Raw genomic sequence first — 19671 nt, forward strand, 5'->3', positions numbered from 1 at the left:
AGCCCCATTCTCCAAACAGTGGCCTTGGTCTGGTTCTTTCCAACACCCACACTTCTAATTACCTCTGCTGACCACAAGAGCTTTTCATTTGGTATTGTTCATCATTCAAGTCTGTGTTGTTGACTTAAGCAATGGCTAAATTTCTCAATATATAACTTTTTAAAAACTGGCTTAGTTATCTTTTTGCATTTGCAGTTTGCACCAGAGGAGTTGCCTGGCTCCAGGGAATGCCATCCTATATAAACCAGTAAAAATACCCTTTATTAAACACATATGTTCTTCTAGGCATCAGTCAAATCCTGGAGTCTCTTTTTAAATCCTGCAAGCTGAATTTTTGGAAATTCTCAGAATTTCAAATCCAACAGGAAAGGAGGGATATGTATCTGCTCACCTGCCTGTCTCCAACCATAAACCATGTGCCTGAGTAGCAGCAGATGTGAACACACACACTTTATCCACATTAAAACTGCATCCTAAGCAGCAGGAAGAGGATCTCCCTTCAGATCTCCCTTTTTTTGGCAAGGATGGCTCTGTTTCCTTGCTTATTGAAATCTTCCAGATCCTTTGCTCCCCACAGCCCAGAGCTGACCCTTCTGGGAATGCAGTCTGTGCATACACAGAGTATGTGGTGGACCTCAACCTGACAGATTTCCAGGCATTCTTGATTACAGCTGGGCAGGAACTCTTCAGAAAAGTAATTCTTGGATATTTTTATCAGAAGTTGCTGATTTGTGAGACCAGACAATTTTCTGTAGCAGTGTACATACCAGTTTTCACTGGAAGGGTTTCTTGGGCCTAAATATTTCTGGACAGAAAAAAACACTCTCACCGAAAAGGTAATTCATCCAGCAATGGTGAAACAACAGCAACTGTGTTTTAAGTCTTTATTGTCTGCATTCTGACAAATCCAACTTGCTCTCCTGTAAGAGCCCAGTTTCTCTCATTCAATCCAATTTTGGATTTTACTTGGGGTTTTTTCCTGATAAAAAGGAGTTTTAGAGTTTTTAACCCAATCTCAGCTGCTGCAGACCCAGCTACCAGTGGTTTGGATCAGAGACCTCCTCCAAAATGCCATAACAATCATACTTTAGAGCAGTAATGCCATGTGTACAACTCTTCCCAGTGCCGGAGGCTCCCTCAGGTGGTGCCTGCAGGCTGTGATCCCACCCTTTCCAGAGGGTTATGTAAGAGCTCCAAAATCATCTTCTCACCCAAGGTGAGAACTGGGCAACCCTGTTCAGTGCATGACGTTTTTCACCTCCTGGTTTCCCTAGATCAGCTGCCTGGTTCCATCCAAGTCTGAATGCTGATTTACATAACCATAAGTGAGAAGGAAATCCAGTGTGCTGTCTCAGAACCTGAGCTGCCCTTCCTGCACGCTGTGCCTGTAGCAGTACTTACATAACAAATAGCAGCTAGCTCCTGACGCAGGGTACTCGCCTCCAGGCTGGATGTTGTTTTCATTGGATTCACTCCATTGTCATAAACTGTAAACTTAGTTCCCATAAGATTTGATCTACCAAAAAAATGGAAAATCCAATCACCATTTGTCAGCTGTGCTGCCTGAGACATCTATCCTTTATTGCACTGTGGCCCCAGAGGAAAGGCAAATATCAAGTACAGAGAGTAGTTATTTCTAATCCCAGCTACATGGTAAATCCTTGAATTAAAGGCCAAAATGACAAAAATGTAAAGGTACAGTACAGAAGTGTATACTAAAGGTCCCTTATCACCATGCTGGAGATTTCTGATAACATCTTGCAAACTAGGAAATTCAAGAAAGCTGTAAGGAAACACTTGGGTGGGGTTATTTTGTGTGTCTGCTTGGTTTTTAAAATACACTTACTCACTACAAAACCATCTGCTTTCTCACCTGACTACTAAACTCTGTTGGAATATAGGGAGTGACTTTTATAAAGCTGTAAATGAGATTAAATCTTTCCTATTGCAATGGAAAGGGGTGCATAATACAATGCAGGCACAGATGATCTGAACATAGATCCAGGGGCTCCACAGAGGGATCAACAGCAGACTGGCTGTAGGATGTGGGGACAGACAGAAAAGGAACACTTGGTTCTGAAATAATTCCACTACCTGTAAATAACTAATTTGGATCTTAAGGAACAGGCAAAACCAAAGGGATTTTCAGACTGTTTAACAGTGCATTCCAAAGTATTTATATCAATAGAGGCTAGACACAATGTACTCATGCACTTCTGAAAATCCCATTAAGATAAGTTGTGCTGGTACACCCTTGAGAATCTGGCCTTTGAGCACTTAAGAGCTTCAGTCCTGCTGACTTTTAATAAAATGTGATCCTGTAAGTACTTGAGACATTTTTGAAAACATGCCCTGGATGCTGGGGATCTTTAAGACCACGATCACATGATATAGTCAAGCCTCTAACTAAGAGGACATAGTGGATTACAGGCTTCTTAATATCAAATAGACTTTACATCATATAAAGAAAATTCCTAGACTTATCTCTGTTTACCTCAGTTTTCCAATAAAACTCTCTCCACCCCGAGACAGGTCAGTTGGGTCTATAGAGATGAGGTAATTAGAGGTTTTACTCTTCTTTCGTTTCCTTCCAGCCAACAGAAACACCTAAGCAATGCAAAAAAAAAAAACATATTCTAGAATGCTAAAGGGGTTAGCACACACCACTTCCTGCTTTGATAACCATAAGCAACTTTTCTGTCTTCAAGCATCACCAGAAAAGTAACAGAAGATCTCCTGGGATTTAGCAAAACCAGGGAAAAAAAATCTGGTAAGAGAAAATAACTTCTCAACCACTTGTTCCATTATTCATGGTTTAAATAATTAAACCTGGTCTATTTTGTTAAATGTTTCATTCTAACTTGCTCTGGCTCTTCCAGCTGAATTGAAAGTAGATGCTTTTCAGGCCACAGAATGCAGAGAGCCCCAACTGCTGACAGTCACATAAAGGTGCCATGCATGGATTATTTAACACATATGAAGAAAGGCAGTGGAAGAAATCAATATTGTTGTTTGGTTTTGGGAAGACTGTAGGGTAGATCTAACAATACAAAAATGTATTCAAAATACAAGATTACATTTTTTTAAGACTCCTTCATATTTTTATTAATATTTTTTTAATATTCAGATGCAATTGGTATGCCATTCAAGTTATGTTATGACCTTTTTACCATGCTCCCTTTCCAAGTGGAGGTAATAAGTAGGGTACATCCCTCGGTCCATTCCCTTCTTGTCTCTTGTGATCCTGCACTTGACAGTGACCCCCTGTGGGGCAGGTCTGACAGCAAACTCCTCCAGGTCATCCACATCTATGAGAGGCTCATTTGTGGAAGGACTGGGGGCTGAGGCCGCTTCCTAAAATAATAAACAAAATTCAGGGGTTTTTAACTTCCATTTACAACAAGGTTATATGCACAAAGGAATGGCATTTGAGAGAAGCTGCACTTTAAAAAAGTCAAACCAAGGGCTGCATTCTCTTGCTGATGCTCTGTGCACAGACCCATCTGGTGGAGCAGAACAGGGTGGCTGCACAGATAGAATGCTATACAGGGGTTACAGAGCAAACCCTTCCCATCTCACCACACTCCTTCTGTCAAAAAGGCCATGCTCAAGGACAGGGGGGGCCTTTGATGAAAGGAAGAAGTGGGATAGGGAGCAAGAGTTTAAGCTCCTGAGAGATCTAACAAAGATGAGAAATCAGTGCAGTATATAAAAGAGCAGGGAATCATCAACTGGTTTAACAAAAACTTGTGATTTAGAATGTTTGAACCATCCGAAATCTTATTTTATGTTCGGATGGTAGCAGAGAGAACAGGGTGGGAAAATGCCCAGAAAAATTCAATGGAAACAAAAGATCCTTCAGAGCACCTGCAAGAGGTAGAAAGGTAAATATTTATTGTTTCCCTTTCTCTTCATTCAAGTTGAGACAATATTTGCCATTCTTTTCTCCAAGTCGTTATTTTCATTGCTTGCTTTTGCAAAGCCTGAGAGCTATCACAGTACATCACCTTGGAGATACTCTAGTGCATATTACAAACAGAACAAGAAAGCCAGGCCTGTCCTGAGTGCACCCTGAAATCCTGCAGTTCCCAGCAGCTTGCATACCCCTTCTTCAGCACTTTCCCCTCACCTTATTGGATTTCTTGCTCATGGCTGAACCAGGCCGGGTGTTACTGTTTAACTGTGAAGAACTGGAGCTGTCTTCATCCTCCTCATCTTCTTCCTCATCAAAATTCATGCTACTTGAAATGCCTGAGGAGAAAACAGCACACTTACATGAAGCAGTGATAGATGAAAGCTGCCCATACTTGCTGTAAAACACCACTTATCAGACTGCTGCACCCTTGGGCTCACAGGTGAGTGAGGAGGTGTGTGAGTGGCTCATTGTGTGAGGCAGTGCATGAATACATGGGTCAGACAGCAGCTCTCCTGAGAAACCTAAACATTCAAGTAAAAGAGAAAGGAAACATCTCATGGTTTCCATTCCACAGAGAGGATCAAGTTACCCAGTGATACAGGAGCAAATATCTGGTTAGGAACTAAATTCAGATCATCTTCATCCAATCAAGTACTTCAAACACAACACAAAATCATAAAGCTGAAATTGGAGCTGAGAGGACATCCTAGCACAGCCACTTGGAAATCCTCACAATTAAAATACAAGTCCATTCACAGCACACTTTGAGCTGTGTGATCTGCTGAAGAACACAGACTGAGAAGAAACATTCACATCAAGGAAATGTTCTCCTATATCTTTATTAAAGAATAGTACCAGCCTAGGCCAATGGAGCTGCCTTACAGCACTTGAAAATTTGACTTTACAGGAATTCAAAACCTCAGACATTTCAAAGGGAAACATAACTTTGAACATCAAATAGGTCTTAGCAGTAAAAAGCATCAATGGTGGGACATTTGCCAGGCCTAGTTTTTCAAAGAGTATCATGCAGATGAAGCCACCCCATATCCAAGTTCAAGCTCTCTAAATTCCATATATTACAGGCTATATTCTATCCTTTAAAAAAAACCAAAAAACATCACTTGGTCCAGAATTCCCATTATGGGTAAGTCCAGCGTAGAAGGATAAATGAAATGCAGATTTCCAGAGCCAAGCAGCATGGGCATAATTAACTTTTTCCTTCTGTACTCACCAGGAGCATGATCCAGGGCGACAAGACTGGATTGGGAGGTGGAAGAGGACCAGGATGTATTTGCATGGGGATCTGGGAAAGGAAAAAATCCAAGGGTTTGATTCTGCAAACCCTTCATTGAGCAAACAAGCGTAACCTGGCAAGAGGACTCCACACAGGGCTAAGGGCTTATGGGATGGGGCCACAATGCTGCTGCTTGAATTCACCAAATTCACCTTCTACCTGCTTATACCTGCTGTGATTTTCACTTTCAGTACCTTGAATAAAGTGAAAAAGCCCTGGATGAGAGCTGAAGCTTCAGCAAACATCATTCACACTGAGCAGTTGTGCCACCAACGCTTCTGTGCCTGATGTGCGCTGTGTGGTGGGGTTTGGGGTTCAAATACTTTTGAATTCTAACAAAATAAAAACCCTCAAACCTGACTGGCATAAGTCATACACACAGATTCTACACAATATTGAGTAACATTGAAAGAAGTATTCAGAGTCATATTCTAAATTCTACTTTAGTCCCTGTGCCTACTGCATCCTCATCATCAACAGATGAAATCAGGATCTCTAAACTGTTTTTCTGGGAGCTCCAGGGATATGCATAAAGATTTTATTGTAGTTTAGTCTTCTGGAATATGAACTTGGTGTGTAACAAGCAGAGACTAAACAAAATTGATGTACAGAATTATAAACAGCAGATATAGACTCAGTAATGGTTTTCTTCAGTTCAAATTTTGGAATAGATGAAGAAAAAGAAAGCAAAAAAAAGCATTAAAATGCATTTTGCTTTTTTTGCTGCTTCAAATAACTTCAGTGCATATCCCTTTAGAATATCCAGATGCAGACTGGATAGTGGAACACCACCAGAGTAGTAAGAGTGAGGGTGTAAAAGTAAACCAGGAGCATAAGCAATGCTTGCATTGCAGTCAGTTGTCCCATAAAAGCTCTAATTATCCACTTCTTCAGCTCCCCCAGTGCTGACATACACCACAGAGCACTACAGCAAAATCTTTCAATAGGACCTGGTTATGCAAGGGAGGCCTGAGTTCACAGGTCAACAGATATTTTCAAAGCCTGTAGAATTCATTCATTATTAATCACACACTCATTAATCACAAGCATTATTTCTTAATAAGGACAATCATGTTCCAGGCTCTATGCATGGGTAATAGAGACAGTCCATCTCCTCAGCTGGCAGCTGCACAATAAAGCCATAATTCATATCCACAGACAGAACTGGTTTATTTCCACACCTGTGCTCACCATTTCACCACCAGTACTTCAGTGGTGAAAGTTCTGTGCCAGCCTTAGAAAAGTCTGTGCTCGTGGGCTGTGGGGAAAAATGCTTCAGGGAGCTCCCGTTCTGGAATCCAGAACTTAAACTGATCCCTTCCCTAAATCTCAAACCTTCAGGTGGCAAAGAAGAAGTAAGACCCAGTTGCTCATTCCAGCCCCTGTACAGAGACATACTGGAAACTGGTAAGTGTGAGGACTGCATGTGAGTTATTCAGTGTTAAAACTCATGGAAGTCTGACTCTGCCCTAGTGACTCATTTGCCAGGGATTAACACTTTGGAAATCAAAAGGATGAATATTTCCTACGGGAGGAAAATTATTCTAGGACGGCAATTTCCAACAGATGGAGAAATCAAATAAAGCATTTGGCATTTTCGTGCAAGAGGCACATTCTTTTCACACTTGGTAGCCTATAACCTCATGTCTTGTTACAGAACTTGACTCAGTGGGGAAGCAGAGACACGTTTCTCTCCACCAGGTTAGTGCCAAAGAGCAGAACAGGCACAAACTAGGGCTATGCAAATCCAATGGGATTCAGCTTTTTCCACCAGAACAGTTAGCACTGCATAGAATCACAGAACAAGCTGAGTTGGAAGGGACCCTTCAGGATCATGGAGTCCAACTTCTGGCTCAGCACAGGACACCCCAGGAACCACACCATGTGTCCCTGAGAACTGGCCAAATGCTTTTTGAGCTCTGTTTGGCTTGGTGCTCTGACCACTGCCCTGGGGAGCTCTTCCAGCGCCCAACCACTCTCTGGGTGAGGAACCTTTTTCTAATATCCAACCTCAACCTCTCCTGACACAATTTCAGGCCATTCCCTTGGGTCCTGTCACTGTGTACCACAGAGAAGAGATAGGTACCTGCACCTCCTCTTCCCCTCATCAGGATGTTGAACACCACAGTGAGGTCTCTCCTCAGTGTCCTGTTCCCCCAGGCTGAACAGACCACGTGCCCTCAGCCACCCTCATGGCCTCCTTTGGACACACTCTAAGAGTTTAATGTCTTTTCTGTACTGTGGCACCCAAAACTGCCCCAAATATTTAAGGTGAGGCTGCCCCAGTGCAGAGCAAAGCAGAGCAGGACAATCCCCAGTCCCCTCCCTTGCCAGGTTGGTGATGCTGTCCCTGATGGTCCCAGGACAGGGATGTCCCTCCTAGCTGCCAGGGCACTGCTGTTCAACTTGTCATGGTCCCCCAGATCCCCCTCTGCAGTGCTTTATCTTTGTGTACTTCTCCTTCTGCTCCCATTCATGCCAGAGAAGTCCTGATGGGAGACAGCAACTCTAAACACTTCCCAGGTGACGTGCCAGTAAGGACATGCCACAGGCAGTGAGGTGGCAATGGGAATCCACATGAAGAGCTTTATCTCTGCATAAAGTATCACTTGAATGGTGAGATACTCAAAACTTTCTCAAAACAGGCATCCTCTGCTGGTATCAAGCAGCAAATAATACATAAATAATTTACAGAGATGCTGCAGGCATTGTCTTAATACCTGTCTTTGTGTCTCACCCAGAATAGCTCTGCTGTTAATAAAAATAAATAAATTCAGTATTCCCACTCAAATAAAAGTGCCCCCCACTTGAAACACTAATGGTTCACTCTCAGCAGTGTCTGTTCTGTGCAGGAATATACTCAGACCTGGTAAAAAAGGTCATATCATATATTTGAGAATACACAGCAGCAACGCAAACCAAAAATTTCCACTCTCTGCGTCTATTAAAAATAAACACAAATTTGGGGAGAATAAAAATATATGATAACCTGGCAAAAAAAACCCATCAAAACCAGAAATGTCCCCCAGAGTAAAAATCTGAGTGCTGTGACCTAATTTACAAAGTCTGTGGGTACTTTTTAAGTCAATCAGCTTCAGTTTAGTAGTGTGCCTGACAATTAAATATTCTGAGCCATGGTCTAAGGCAACACAATCACCACACAGATCAGAACTTGTTAGTCATGCCCAACACCCCTGCAACTCCAATGCCCAGGAAATAGAGCACTTGGAGAAAATCTTCCCATTTCAGCTGGAGCTGCTCACATCTGCAGGGTAATGTCCCAGAAAAAATGAAAATCTTAGTGAGAACTGCTCTGCGGACAAGAGGCAGCATTTAGGTTATGAATAGTCCATTCTACACAAGTCAAGTTTGCACTTACATTTTGCTCTTTATACACAAAGAGTTTATTCTTAAAGCATCAGAGCACTCTTGGCTTGAGCCATCTTTGCTTCAAAAGCTGTACACTGAAGAAGAACAACTCCAGAGCAAATGTCTTCAGAAAACGCTTTGTGAGGGTTTGGGGATATTTTTTTTCCTTCCTATGGTTAGTGTCTAAGGGGAGATAACAGTGCAGGAAGGAAGAGACAGATGCATGAATGTGTACATACACAATCTATCTCCCAAAGCATGCATGCCTCTGGACAAAGAAAAAGAAGTTCCAGAAGGTTTGAGGGCTCTGCGTGGGAAATGCTGCAGAATGTGGTGTACTTTTCACCTCTTGCAACCCTGAACAGGCACTACAAAAACATGAACAATGTGTAACTGACTGCACCACTAAAATTAATATTCTAATTTGAATGTTGCTGTTTCATGCTGGTTTTTAACCATCAAGTAAGTGATTTCCACAGTTGTACATTATAAAAATGTGAACAGATGGATGTGAGCACTGGCATCTGGCTGGTACCTTAATAGCAGCACTGCACTGCAGATGGGGAAGTCACATCCCTGAGAGCCTGCAGAGCTCTTGTTCCTTGGGACAAGAGAAAACTTCATTGTTTTATGGTTTTTTTTAGGTTTGGGGTTTTGGATTTTTTTTTAGGTAACAGAATAGAGCCTAACAGGCTCTGAGGAGGAGACACACAGAACTAACGAACTGTGCTTAGGCTAAGGCTGAGTGTGAGAATAAAAAATTGAGTCAATGTCCATCAAGCAAGCAGTGAGAAGATGAAGGAAGCTTTAGCTACTTACCTTTTTTCTGCATTGCTGTTCTAAGATCTTGCTTGCTTTGCAGTTGTTGGCCAGTAGCCACTTTCTCACTATCATCTTCATCATGGCTAGACTGTCCAACAGTGAGAATCTGCACTTGACTTCCTATCTTCTGAACATCATCTTGAAAAGCAGCTGGGCCATCAATCCCTGTCAGACAGCAGCAAAAGCCTTAGTTGTCTCTGTGTCAAGAAAGATAATTGCTCACTCACAAAAACAGCAGCTTTTCTAGGAATCACAGACTGGATGTTCACATTCAATAATATTTCTAGACTTAAACAAGACTAAGATATCCTCCAAGGCAAACATTTTACTTTCCACATACTATCCTAGATAATCTCCAGGAGAGGATCAGGATTTCAGTGGTGCCCTCCTCACCTCAAAGCACACCCACCCCATGTATCAAAACACTGAAAACTAAACAGCAAAGAAACACACTGGAGAGAACTGATCAAGAAAACACATAAAATATTCAAAGGGCACATAGGTGTTCCAGGAACAGATGAATCTGAGTCCCAGGTTATGCTATATCTCCATATAAACACCACTGCTGTCATGAAATACTTTAAAGCTTCAAAAACCTGGAAAATTCACAAGTGGATCTGGCAGGGGCAGCATGTTAACAAGCCTAAATATACCTTTTGAGTTAGGAAAATCACCATACAGTTAATACATCAGAGATATTATATATTCCCTGAAACCTCCATCCTCTTGAGATGCTTAAATCCAAACCAGGCATGTCCTGAGCAACCTGGTGTGAGCAGGGATGAGCAGTGCCCAGCCTCAGCCATGCTGTGTTCCTGTGGCTCCTGAAAGAAACTATTTACCTCCTTATGGCTGTAAATCACCTCAGCAGAGAGAAAAAGAAAATAAGGGGTGGGGGGTGTTCTTACCACAAGCCAACTTCATTTTTGTCTCTTCAGGACAGCGAGGTACAGACTGCAAATGTACTTCAGCTCTTAGTTAATACACAGAGCTGGAATATGTTACTAAATCAGCTATATAAAAATGCACTTCTGCATCTATAAAAGTGGCAATATTTTTGTGTATAGATATAATAAATAGCATGAGCTGTATACTGCTGCTGTTGTGAAATTTTTGTTAATAAGCAAGCAACACTGTGGAGAGTTAGCAAGCACTACAAAGAGCCAATTCAGTAAAGGAATATGGTGCTTCTCACACCAAACAGAGCTGAATAAACCCTGTGAGAAGGAGCTGCAGGGATTGGGATTTTTTTTTGGACTGTGATGTGTAGCAGAAGTCTCCAAGAAATACCATTTCATCCTGCTTTGCCAGCAGCTGTCAACTTGCATTAAAAGACAGCTGGATTATACATTTAGCATGCTTAACTGTACTTTGCAATATCTGCTGTCACTGCCACTGCAATATGAAGCATAAGTGGAAAAAAGAGTGCTTCATATCCCCAGGAACAGCACTGGCTGTGCAACCACCCAACAAGATGCAGTCTGACACCACAGAGTGTTAAACTCACAGGGTGCAAGACCAGAAGGAATTATTGATTCATCTGCATTACACAGACCCTGGCAATTTCTGCACCAAGCCTGCAAATTCTGATTTAGTTGCAGCAAAGTTAACAACATCAACGATGACTAACAGCAAATAAATAATCTCTCCATCCAACCTTGAAAGACTAGATAAACTCCATGGAAATGTCTCTGTGACCTTGCTGGGATGACAATTTCAGAAGCAGCTCTGCGTGATACAGAATGAACAGTATCATCTCCTATGCTGCAGGTACAATATGGCACTGAACAGAGCTGCATTTTCTTAAAATTTATCTGTGAGAAGCAGCACTGCAAAGGTGCTCTAGAACAGAAAGGTAGCTGCTCAGATCCCCTGTGGTATTTTTAACAGCCTTACAATATTAACCTGGCTGCCTAAAGATAGGTTCTTACCTTAATACTCTGAATTTCAAAAGCGTTAAGCATCCATGAGTTTAACAAAATGCCTCATGCATATCATATCTAGCCCCTTATAAATCACTGGATGATACAAACCTAATTTTGAGAAGGCTTTTGAGAAGGAACAAAACACCTTAATTATTCCTCTTCAAAGCAGACACTGATCTGCAGCAAATGAAATGCCTTCGACAACAGTGCAGATTGCACTGAGGCTGCTTTTTTCAGTGCAGAACATCTGCACTCACATCCCATGCTGTCAGGAACATGGTGTATTATTAGGAGTCAGGACAAAGGATACACTGGCAGGTCAGAGTCTTAGAGAAGAAAAATCAATTTCAGTACTCTGAAGAGTGCATCACTGGTAGAGTGTGTTATTAAGCCTTAGAAATGGTTCCACTGGTGAGCACATTTAAGGCAATGAAATATGGAGGAAGACAGAGAAGTTTAAAAAAAAAATGGGGAAAAAAGAGATCTCTGCTGCATTAGAACACTGTAGGTAGTTCATGGCAAATACAGCATTAACTACATTAACTATTTAATACTCGTGTGTCTGCATAATCTTTGTACACATGCATATGTAAAATGGGATTAAATGCAAGCATACATACACATTTTTCTCTATCATGAGGTATAAATGCATTTTTGTAAACCATAGTTCAAAAGGCAGCTTTGCCACCACCTACCAAGTATCTGAACACATCTTCAAACACTTCCAGGCTTGTGCAACCATGATATTCAAGGTGGATCTCTCCCCATCTTTTTCATCCATTTCCCAGAAGATTGGTTATCCATGTAATAAACAAACCACTCATCTATAGTTTTTGTGCTTAAGGACATGGTCAAAAGAGTCAAAGAAGCTGCCAAAGAAGTTTTTATTGCTAGGCTCAGCATTGCTTACAGTGCTTCCCAAAAATCAGGTAGGGAAAAAATCTGACAGAGACAGACTTGAATACCTGCTAAGAAGAAAGGGAAATTTTTGAGAGGGAAATGTGAAGGAGGGCAGAAAGGAAAGAAGACTGGAACAACTCTCAGAACAGCAGTCCCTACAGAAAAGGCCTTTTGGTACACTTTGACATGATGAAAACCAGAGGTACCAAAAATGAAAACAAAGCAATAATGGGGAAAAAAGAAAAGCATCAGTAAATGAGCATTGCTGACATTTATATCCTGCAAAGTACTATTCCTCAATGCCTGCATTCTCTTAGCACCTAAAATCTTCTAGACAATACTTATAAATAGGCAACACCAATCTGTTAAAAGCTGCTAATCTAAACTCTGAATGGTAAACAAGATTATGTATCAGGAAAGGCACACAGCATAGAAAACAAGTAATTCTGTCCCTGCTTTACAAATGAGGAGCTGCAGGACAGGGAAGTTCTTGTTCTCATTTTATTGTTTGATGTATGAAGCTGGGCACACTGCTCACAGAGTAAGAATATGATGAAGCCCTTTGCAGACCAGACCTGGAGAGTTGAGCAAGGCCAGGCAGAAGCCTCTGGAAGACAACACTGTACAAGAGAACACTGAGCATTTCCTGAGCTCAGTTACTGCTCTGCCAAAGGAGTCACATCCACGTGGATAACACCCAAGGCTGTGGGTGCAAATGCTATTTAGGACCTCTGCAGAGCAGCTCTCCCTCCAGCTGAGGGACAGCAGCACAACCCTTCAAAGGATGGCCTGCTCTGAGGTCAAGGACAGGGAATCCCAGGGAGATCTGACACCAGGACAAATAGTTCCCATCCTCTAGAGAACTTGGCTTAAAGAAAACCCTGCTGTCAACATTTTCTAAGCCATTTTCCATCATATTCCTGATCTCATAGGGGCTGTGCATCCACTGATAGGGGTTCAAGCAACTGTAAAATCACAAAGAGAATTGTTTAGAGGAAAAGGGAGCAAATAGAAATTAGTTGGTTTTTTTTGTTTGTTTTTTTTTTTGAAAGGACATCTAGAGGTGATTTAGTCCAAACTTCCACTGGACTATTGCTAGCACCAGATCAGGACACTAAATGCAAATACTTGAGCACTAAGCTCTATAGTCAGTTTGATGAAATCTAAAACAGTAATCAGGAACTGTACATTCATAAATCTTTACCCTTAGGAGGTCAAAATTACTTCTTCACAATGTGTTGCCAAAGCACAGCCTGAAAGGTGTGTCACGTCTAGAAATAACAGGAATTTTCTTGGTGGAAATTCCCTTGCTGTTCCTCTTACCCTTTTTATTTAGTGCCCAGGGAAGGTGAGATAAATCTGCTTTACATGAACTTCCCTCCCCCCATCAGAAAGGAAGTGCTAACACTTTCTAAGTGAGAAATGATGCTTCTTACCCAACAACTGCTGCTGCTTTCTGAGCCAGACAGTGTTAATGTAGCTGCTTGTTACATAGGAAAATGGGACAGGATGCACAAATCAAAACACTCAGACAGGTGTGAAAGAGAGAGAAGAAACATGGAAGAAGCCAACCAGACCAAAACATGGGATAGCCACCCTGGCAGGAAAAGCTCTGTGTGTCACAGCAGCTCACCAGCTTCCTGGCTCCCAGAAAGTCAGCAGGGAATACCCAATGTACCACTTACATTTAAGGTACAGCAGAAGGGGAAAATTTCTGCAAAAGTATGGTGTGTTTTGATATTTTAAACACATCCAGGTTCCTCATTTCACTGAAATTTCCACTGAAAAAGAAGTCTTTATTTATGTTGCTCGTGGCAGTTCAGAGCAGGGTTTTCCTAGAATGTGCTTACATGGTCTAAGTGGAAGAGTTTTGGGAAGAAAAACCAAACCAAACCCAACCAACCACCAATAACTTTTCACAGAATGATTCCTGAATTTTCATATCAGATTTCACTTTGGATTAACTCCTGGCTTCTCGTGCTTTTCTGGGTTTTTTTAAACATTCCATTTTATCTTCCTGATTTGCCCCATTCACTGCACACAGCCAAAAAATGCACTTTATCCTGTGTATTTATTAACTTCTTTGTAAACCTTTTCCCTATCTTAGGGGAAAAAGCCCCACCAAACAAAGTAATGGCACCACTATGTACCTGTAATACTTTCATGAATCTCCTTTTTTAAAGAATCATCAAGATATTTGATAGCTAAAGATGCTTTGGCTTTATGATATTATGTAGGGTGCATACTTTTCATGGGTTGCTGATGCAAATATTTTCATTAATTTGCATGATTTTTCTGTTGAACCACCTAATGATGCTGTACACTGGTTCATTGCTATTCTGAATCACCCCAATCTGCCACAAATCTAACCAGAATTTGATCCATATCTCCATCTGAAAGAACCATTTTACATATGCATTTGTTACATCTGGGCTTCTTTTTCCCCCAATACTGAATATTGTGCCAAGCAATAAACTTTGAGACTGAAGCTTTCAGAAATACCAGTTTAATGAGCTAAGCTACTACAAAATGTCATCAATTTACTGCAGATCCAGGCTCTGTCCCACAAAAATTATGGTTCTTTTTAAAAATAGGCACAGTGCACACTGCATACTGCCATTAAGAAATACCAGTAATAATCACAGATCTAGAAAAAATTGCTGAATGCCATGCTACCCATCACAGAATTACAAAGTGCACTGACATGAGCAGTTAGCTACATTCCTTTTCCTATGCCAGTGTAACCTCATTAAACCTGATATTTCTCTCACGTTTGTCTTCAGCTCATTGTTCTGATCACAGCTTCATCACTCTCCAAGCCACTTAAAAAAGCATTACACATCTAAAACCAGAGTGCAGTCATTACACTACAGCTTCAACAGCTACTCATGTATAATTCAACAATTTTTTGCTCTGAATTAGCTTCTTATTCATGGGATCTGGTCTAAGTGTTCTTTTTTCTTAAAACACAAAGAGCTGGGCTATGCTTAGAAAGGGAAGGTCCACTATAGCTAAATACTAACAAAAATCTTTAAAATGCTATTTTAGAATGTTAAGTGCACTCAACCCTCAGCATTTATCCTGCTCATTTACAGGACATACAAAGGTTACACTCAGAGTGGAGACAAACCTGAAGCAATTGCAAAGCTAAAAGCAGAACCTAAAATTTCCCAAGATTTGCTCTAATTACCAATTAACTCCCTCCAACAAAATCTCTTGTGCTAAAACATGGCATAAAACCACTTCCCCTCCATCCATTTTCATAGATCCGAAGTCATTAGCAAATCATTTAATACTGTTATAAAAAAGTCTTTCCTTAAGACTCACATTTATTTTTAAAAGTAACTGAAAATTAATACAAGTTCCACTACAGGGCTCTGTTACCACTTGTATTTTCTTCATTCCTAAGTTCAAAATTAGCTATGTCTGTAGTGGATTGATCAACAAAATCCCTCTACAATTTTAAAGACACATTTGGTTTTACTTTTACATCCAGTAAAAAAATATTTTGCAGCTTTGATAAGGATGGAAGAGTGGAAATCCAGTCATAATCCTCTCAAGTTTACAACACTATCAAAAGTAAACCAGATATTATTGCAAGGGTAAAATTATACATGAATGAACAGCTAAATCCCAGAGTACAGAAAAAGCAGACGAGCTGGATGAGGTGCTATGTGTATGCTCTGAAAGTACTTTGACTGGTTTTTATTTGCTTGTAATCATCAATATGAACTTCAAGAGAGGAGATACTCAGCATTTTCTTTGCTATAATTGATGTACAATTGATGAATAGCACCTCCACTCTCTGATGGGCAAATGCTGAAGGCCAGAGAAGAGCTCCCATAGCAGAGCAGGATGAGCAATAAGAATTGCAGCAGAGGCTGAGGATTCTAGAGCTAAAAAATATTAGTTCCCAACACATGGAGCAGTGTCAACATGCCAAAGTTCTCAGGCTACACAAAGTAACTTCACTTTTACTGTCACAACTTGCTTTTATTAACATAGGCCAACATTTGCCTGCTTGGGGGATTTTTCAGAAGATGAGTAAAATTATAACTGGCATGTGAGAAAAATACTAGGTGTTACCTGCTGTGGGATAATAAAAAAAAACTGTGCAGCACAATATCTTCAGTTCAGACACAGGCATGTCAAAAGAGGTATTATATGAGATAAAACAGAGCCTCAAGGCTCTGCCTTAACCATGATTTAAGTATTAGCTCACATAATGCTCCCTTCCAGGCTTTCTTTTAAACTAGCAAAAGAATTTTTACTCTTCAGCAAGACATACTTCAAAATAAAATTTGGCATTTGTATTACTAGGCTGGAATGTCATTACTTTTTACATTAAACTGGGAAACATTCACTTTCTATTCATTCATTTTGCTAATAACTTTTACATTGAGTAAATTTTGCCTTTGACACACACACCATCTTTTCTCAAATATGTGAATAGCCTTTAGCTCAGTGCCAGGCTCTAAAATCTGTGTATCCTAGAGCTTCTCTTGCAGCCAGAACTACAGACAGGGAGATGCTGCAGATTCAAATCTCAAGAATTAAGCTGCAATATGCAAAGGATTTTACTAAGGTAGGCTCAAGTCCTGCAAAATCCCTACAGATAAGCCTCAATACTTTGACCTCAATAATTAACCTTATTAGCCTTTGCTATCTAAAGAGACTTGTCAAGGATATACACTACTTTCTCACTGAAGCAACAGTGGAGAAACTGTTGGGCATGCACAAGACAGGAATACAGTCCCAGCAGGATAGTGTTACAATGGCCTTACTCAAGAACTGCAAATTATTGGAAAGTTATTTCATTTCATCAGTCATTCAGCACCAAATAAAAAGTATGTGGTACAACAAATGTACATATATACATATAAAATTTAAATACAGTGAAGTAGCTCATCACTTCTTCCACCCAGCTCAAACTGCAAATCTAAGAGTGGCAACATCATTTCAACCCACCCTTTTGTCATTACCAATAGTGCATTTTTTTCATCTACTTAATCATCCACAAAGTCATTGCAGAAAATCTTTCATACAACCACCTCCCATTAGTCAGCCAGGTGAGACAAAGTAACACTGAAGTAACAACCTGAAAAACCCTTCTGAGGATCTCATATCAGTTTTGTTGATTTTCAAAATGTCCCCTTAACCTCAAATTTTGTAGTTTAAGCCTCACTCAGAGTCTGGAGAGAAGCAGCTGCAATTTAGGGCTGCTTCTCCAAACAAGATTCGTTTCAGATAATCTGAAAAAGCACACTCTTGTAAGATGGTTGTCTTTTTTTCACCACTGCAGGAGAACACCATCATCTTCCTCCTCTGCAAATTGAAGCACTCTCCTTTGGAAAAGACTCCATTTACAAATTTTTCGACCCCAAGGCTGTACATGCCCAGACACGACCAAGTCACACGCATTTTCCAACCTCAGAAAAACTTCAGGAAATTACTTTTAGTCCATTTTCAGGTTTTCAAATAAATCATATAAAAAAACAAGAGAGAGAGAATTGACAGCAAAATAATGAATTTAACATCTGACATGCAGCTGCATGCAGCTAACCTTTGTGTTTCCCTTTTTTCTCCTTTCTGGTGCTGCTACTCTGGCAGCTCGCAGCTGCTGCCTTGGTTTTTTTAGTTGGTTTCGGAGCTTGGGCGTCCACTACCACCTTTACATCTTCCTGTTCAGCCTCCTGCACTGCTTCAGAGATTCAGGGTACCCCACCAAAAAAAGAAAATAAACAGAGAGAGAAGAGAGAATCAGAGAGATGAGAGAATGAATTGAGAACTTTGCAAAGGCATAAAAGAGAAAGCAAATATAGCAGAGCTTGGTATTTCAGACAATTCATGCAGTGAAGAGAGTCAAGTAAACCAGAATTTGCAAAGCTACAGTAAAACTCTGAAAGTGTTAGGTTAGCTGAGATATATTTCCCTATATTTTTCTTCCTCACAATACTATATCAACTCCCAACTTTCAGTCCAAAAGTGACATCAGAATATCATTGTGTTACTGAGCTATTGTAGGAAGCATTTTTCCTCATAGTAAAGCTCTGCCAGAATGATCATCAACAGTGAAAGCATGAAGGCAGAAAAATTTTATTTTGACTTTGCAGCATCCATGCTTAAAGCTACATCCTAACTCTCTAAACAAGGAATCATCTGAAGGTTTCCTTCAAAGCACATCTTGCACAACTGTGTAACACAGCATGGTGAGTAGATTGGCCATGCATTTTATGGTGAAACTACACCCAAGCTGAATTTAAAACCTCTTCCTACTTTGTAGCCTACACAAATTAATTAATTCCTTGGAAGGACTCTCTACAAAATATGCATGGCATAAATTGTGAATGTCAGCATAACTCATGCAGTGTTCCTGGTTTTCAAAGTAAAAAGAGGCTTTGTCATTTTCCTAAAAGCACGACACACTTTCAGGTCAATATTTGAGTCTCTGAAAGCAATGCACACCAATGTAACACACAATGTAACCCTTTCCTCTGGCTAGACCAAACCTTGAAGTTAGATAAATATCAGAACTGCCTTAGTGAAATGGATAAGAAACTCAAACATTCCCCCACAATCTACAGGTGGGCACTAAGAGATTTTGGGGTTGGCTGCTGGTCACTGTTAAGTGCTAAGCCCCACTGGCTTCACGTGGTGACCATGGTTTCTCTCTCTGGCACATGGGAGAAGAAACCCAAAACTCAAATACTTTCTTTAAAAGGATAAAAATGTCCACTAAGGACCATTATGGGAAAGAACTGATTGCCCTAAAATTACTTTAAAAATATCCAGACACATTTCTTAAACGCCTGAAAGACTAAATGATTCTCAATGACGTGTGGACTGACACTATTCTCTCTCTCTGAAGGGGAAAATTCTCCCCAAGCTTCTGGTCTGTGAAGCAACTTTCCTCTTCAGCAAATCCTTCAAGTGCAGAAATAGGAATAGAAACGCCAGGGAGATTCTCAGAGGAGAAAGATGAAACAGATTTAGTCATGTCTGTGTAGACTGCAGCTCCCAAACCCGCTGCTACCCTCCCCAGCACAGCAATCTGTTGTGGGTAGCATTGCATTCACAACACAGCAGGCACCTGAGGCACTCCAGGAACACAAGCTCCTTTTTCTCACTGGGTGGAGGAAGGGTCCCAGCTCTACAGAGAATATACATTAAATTACTAGAGGAGAGGCTTAAAGTCCAAAGAAACTTCTTGTCACCACCCAATTTTTCATGTCTTTGTCAGACACTATAATTGTACCTCAGTCTCTCTTGAAAAACTAGGCTGTGCTCTTTTAACTGTTTTGAAGATGATAATCCATGTTATAATTAAATTCAGGACTTTACAAATGACCTATATTAAATGGCCAGGCAGTTCTCTAAATCATTTTAAATCTGGCTGTGTTCATTAACTCAGCAGCACCATTTACTTGGTCCAAAGCAATGATCAA

The 19671-nt window shown here is 40.6% G+C and overlaps 1 protein-coding gene across 6 annotated transcripts in view; it reads right to left on the reverse strand.

Moving 5' to 3' along the window:
- Positions 1-19671, reverse strand: part of TUB (TUB bipartite transcription factor) — a 137424-nt gene that overhangs the window by 9864 nt on the left and 107889 nt on the right. For 2 of the 6 annotated variants that reach the window (XM_056493268.1, XM_056493270.1), the window contains exons 4-10: positions 17790-17924; positions 9399-9566; positions 5148-5219; positions 4130-4251; positions 3163-3354; positions 2495-2607; positions 1402-1516 (exon numbers count right to left, since the gene is read on the reverse strand). In XM_056493268.1, the coding sequence (XP_056349243.1) occupies positions 1402-1516; positions 2495-2607; positions 3163-3354; positions 4130-4251; positions 5148-5219; positions 9399-9566; positions 17790-17924 (917 nt within the window). The remainder of the gene's footprint in view (positions 1-1401; positions 1517-2494; positions 2608-3162; positions 3355-4129; positions 4252-5147; positions 5220-9398; positions 9567-17789; positions 17925-19671) is intronic. The other 4 variants (XM_056493269.1, XM_056493273.1, XM_056493272.1 and 1 more) reach the window with 2 other exon arrangements.

Source organism: Oenanthe melanoleuca, chromosome 5 (genome assembly GCF_029582105.1).
Source record: "Oenanthe melanoleuca isolate GR-GAL-2019-014 chromosome 5, OMel1.0, whole genome shotgun sequence".
Lineage (NCBI taxonomy): Eukaryota > Metazoa > Chordata > Aves > Passeriformes > Muscicapidae > Oenanthe > Oenanthe melanoleuca.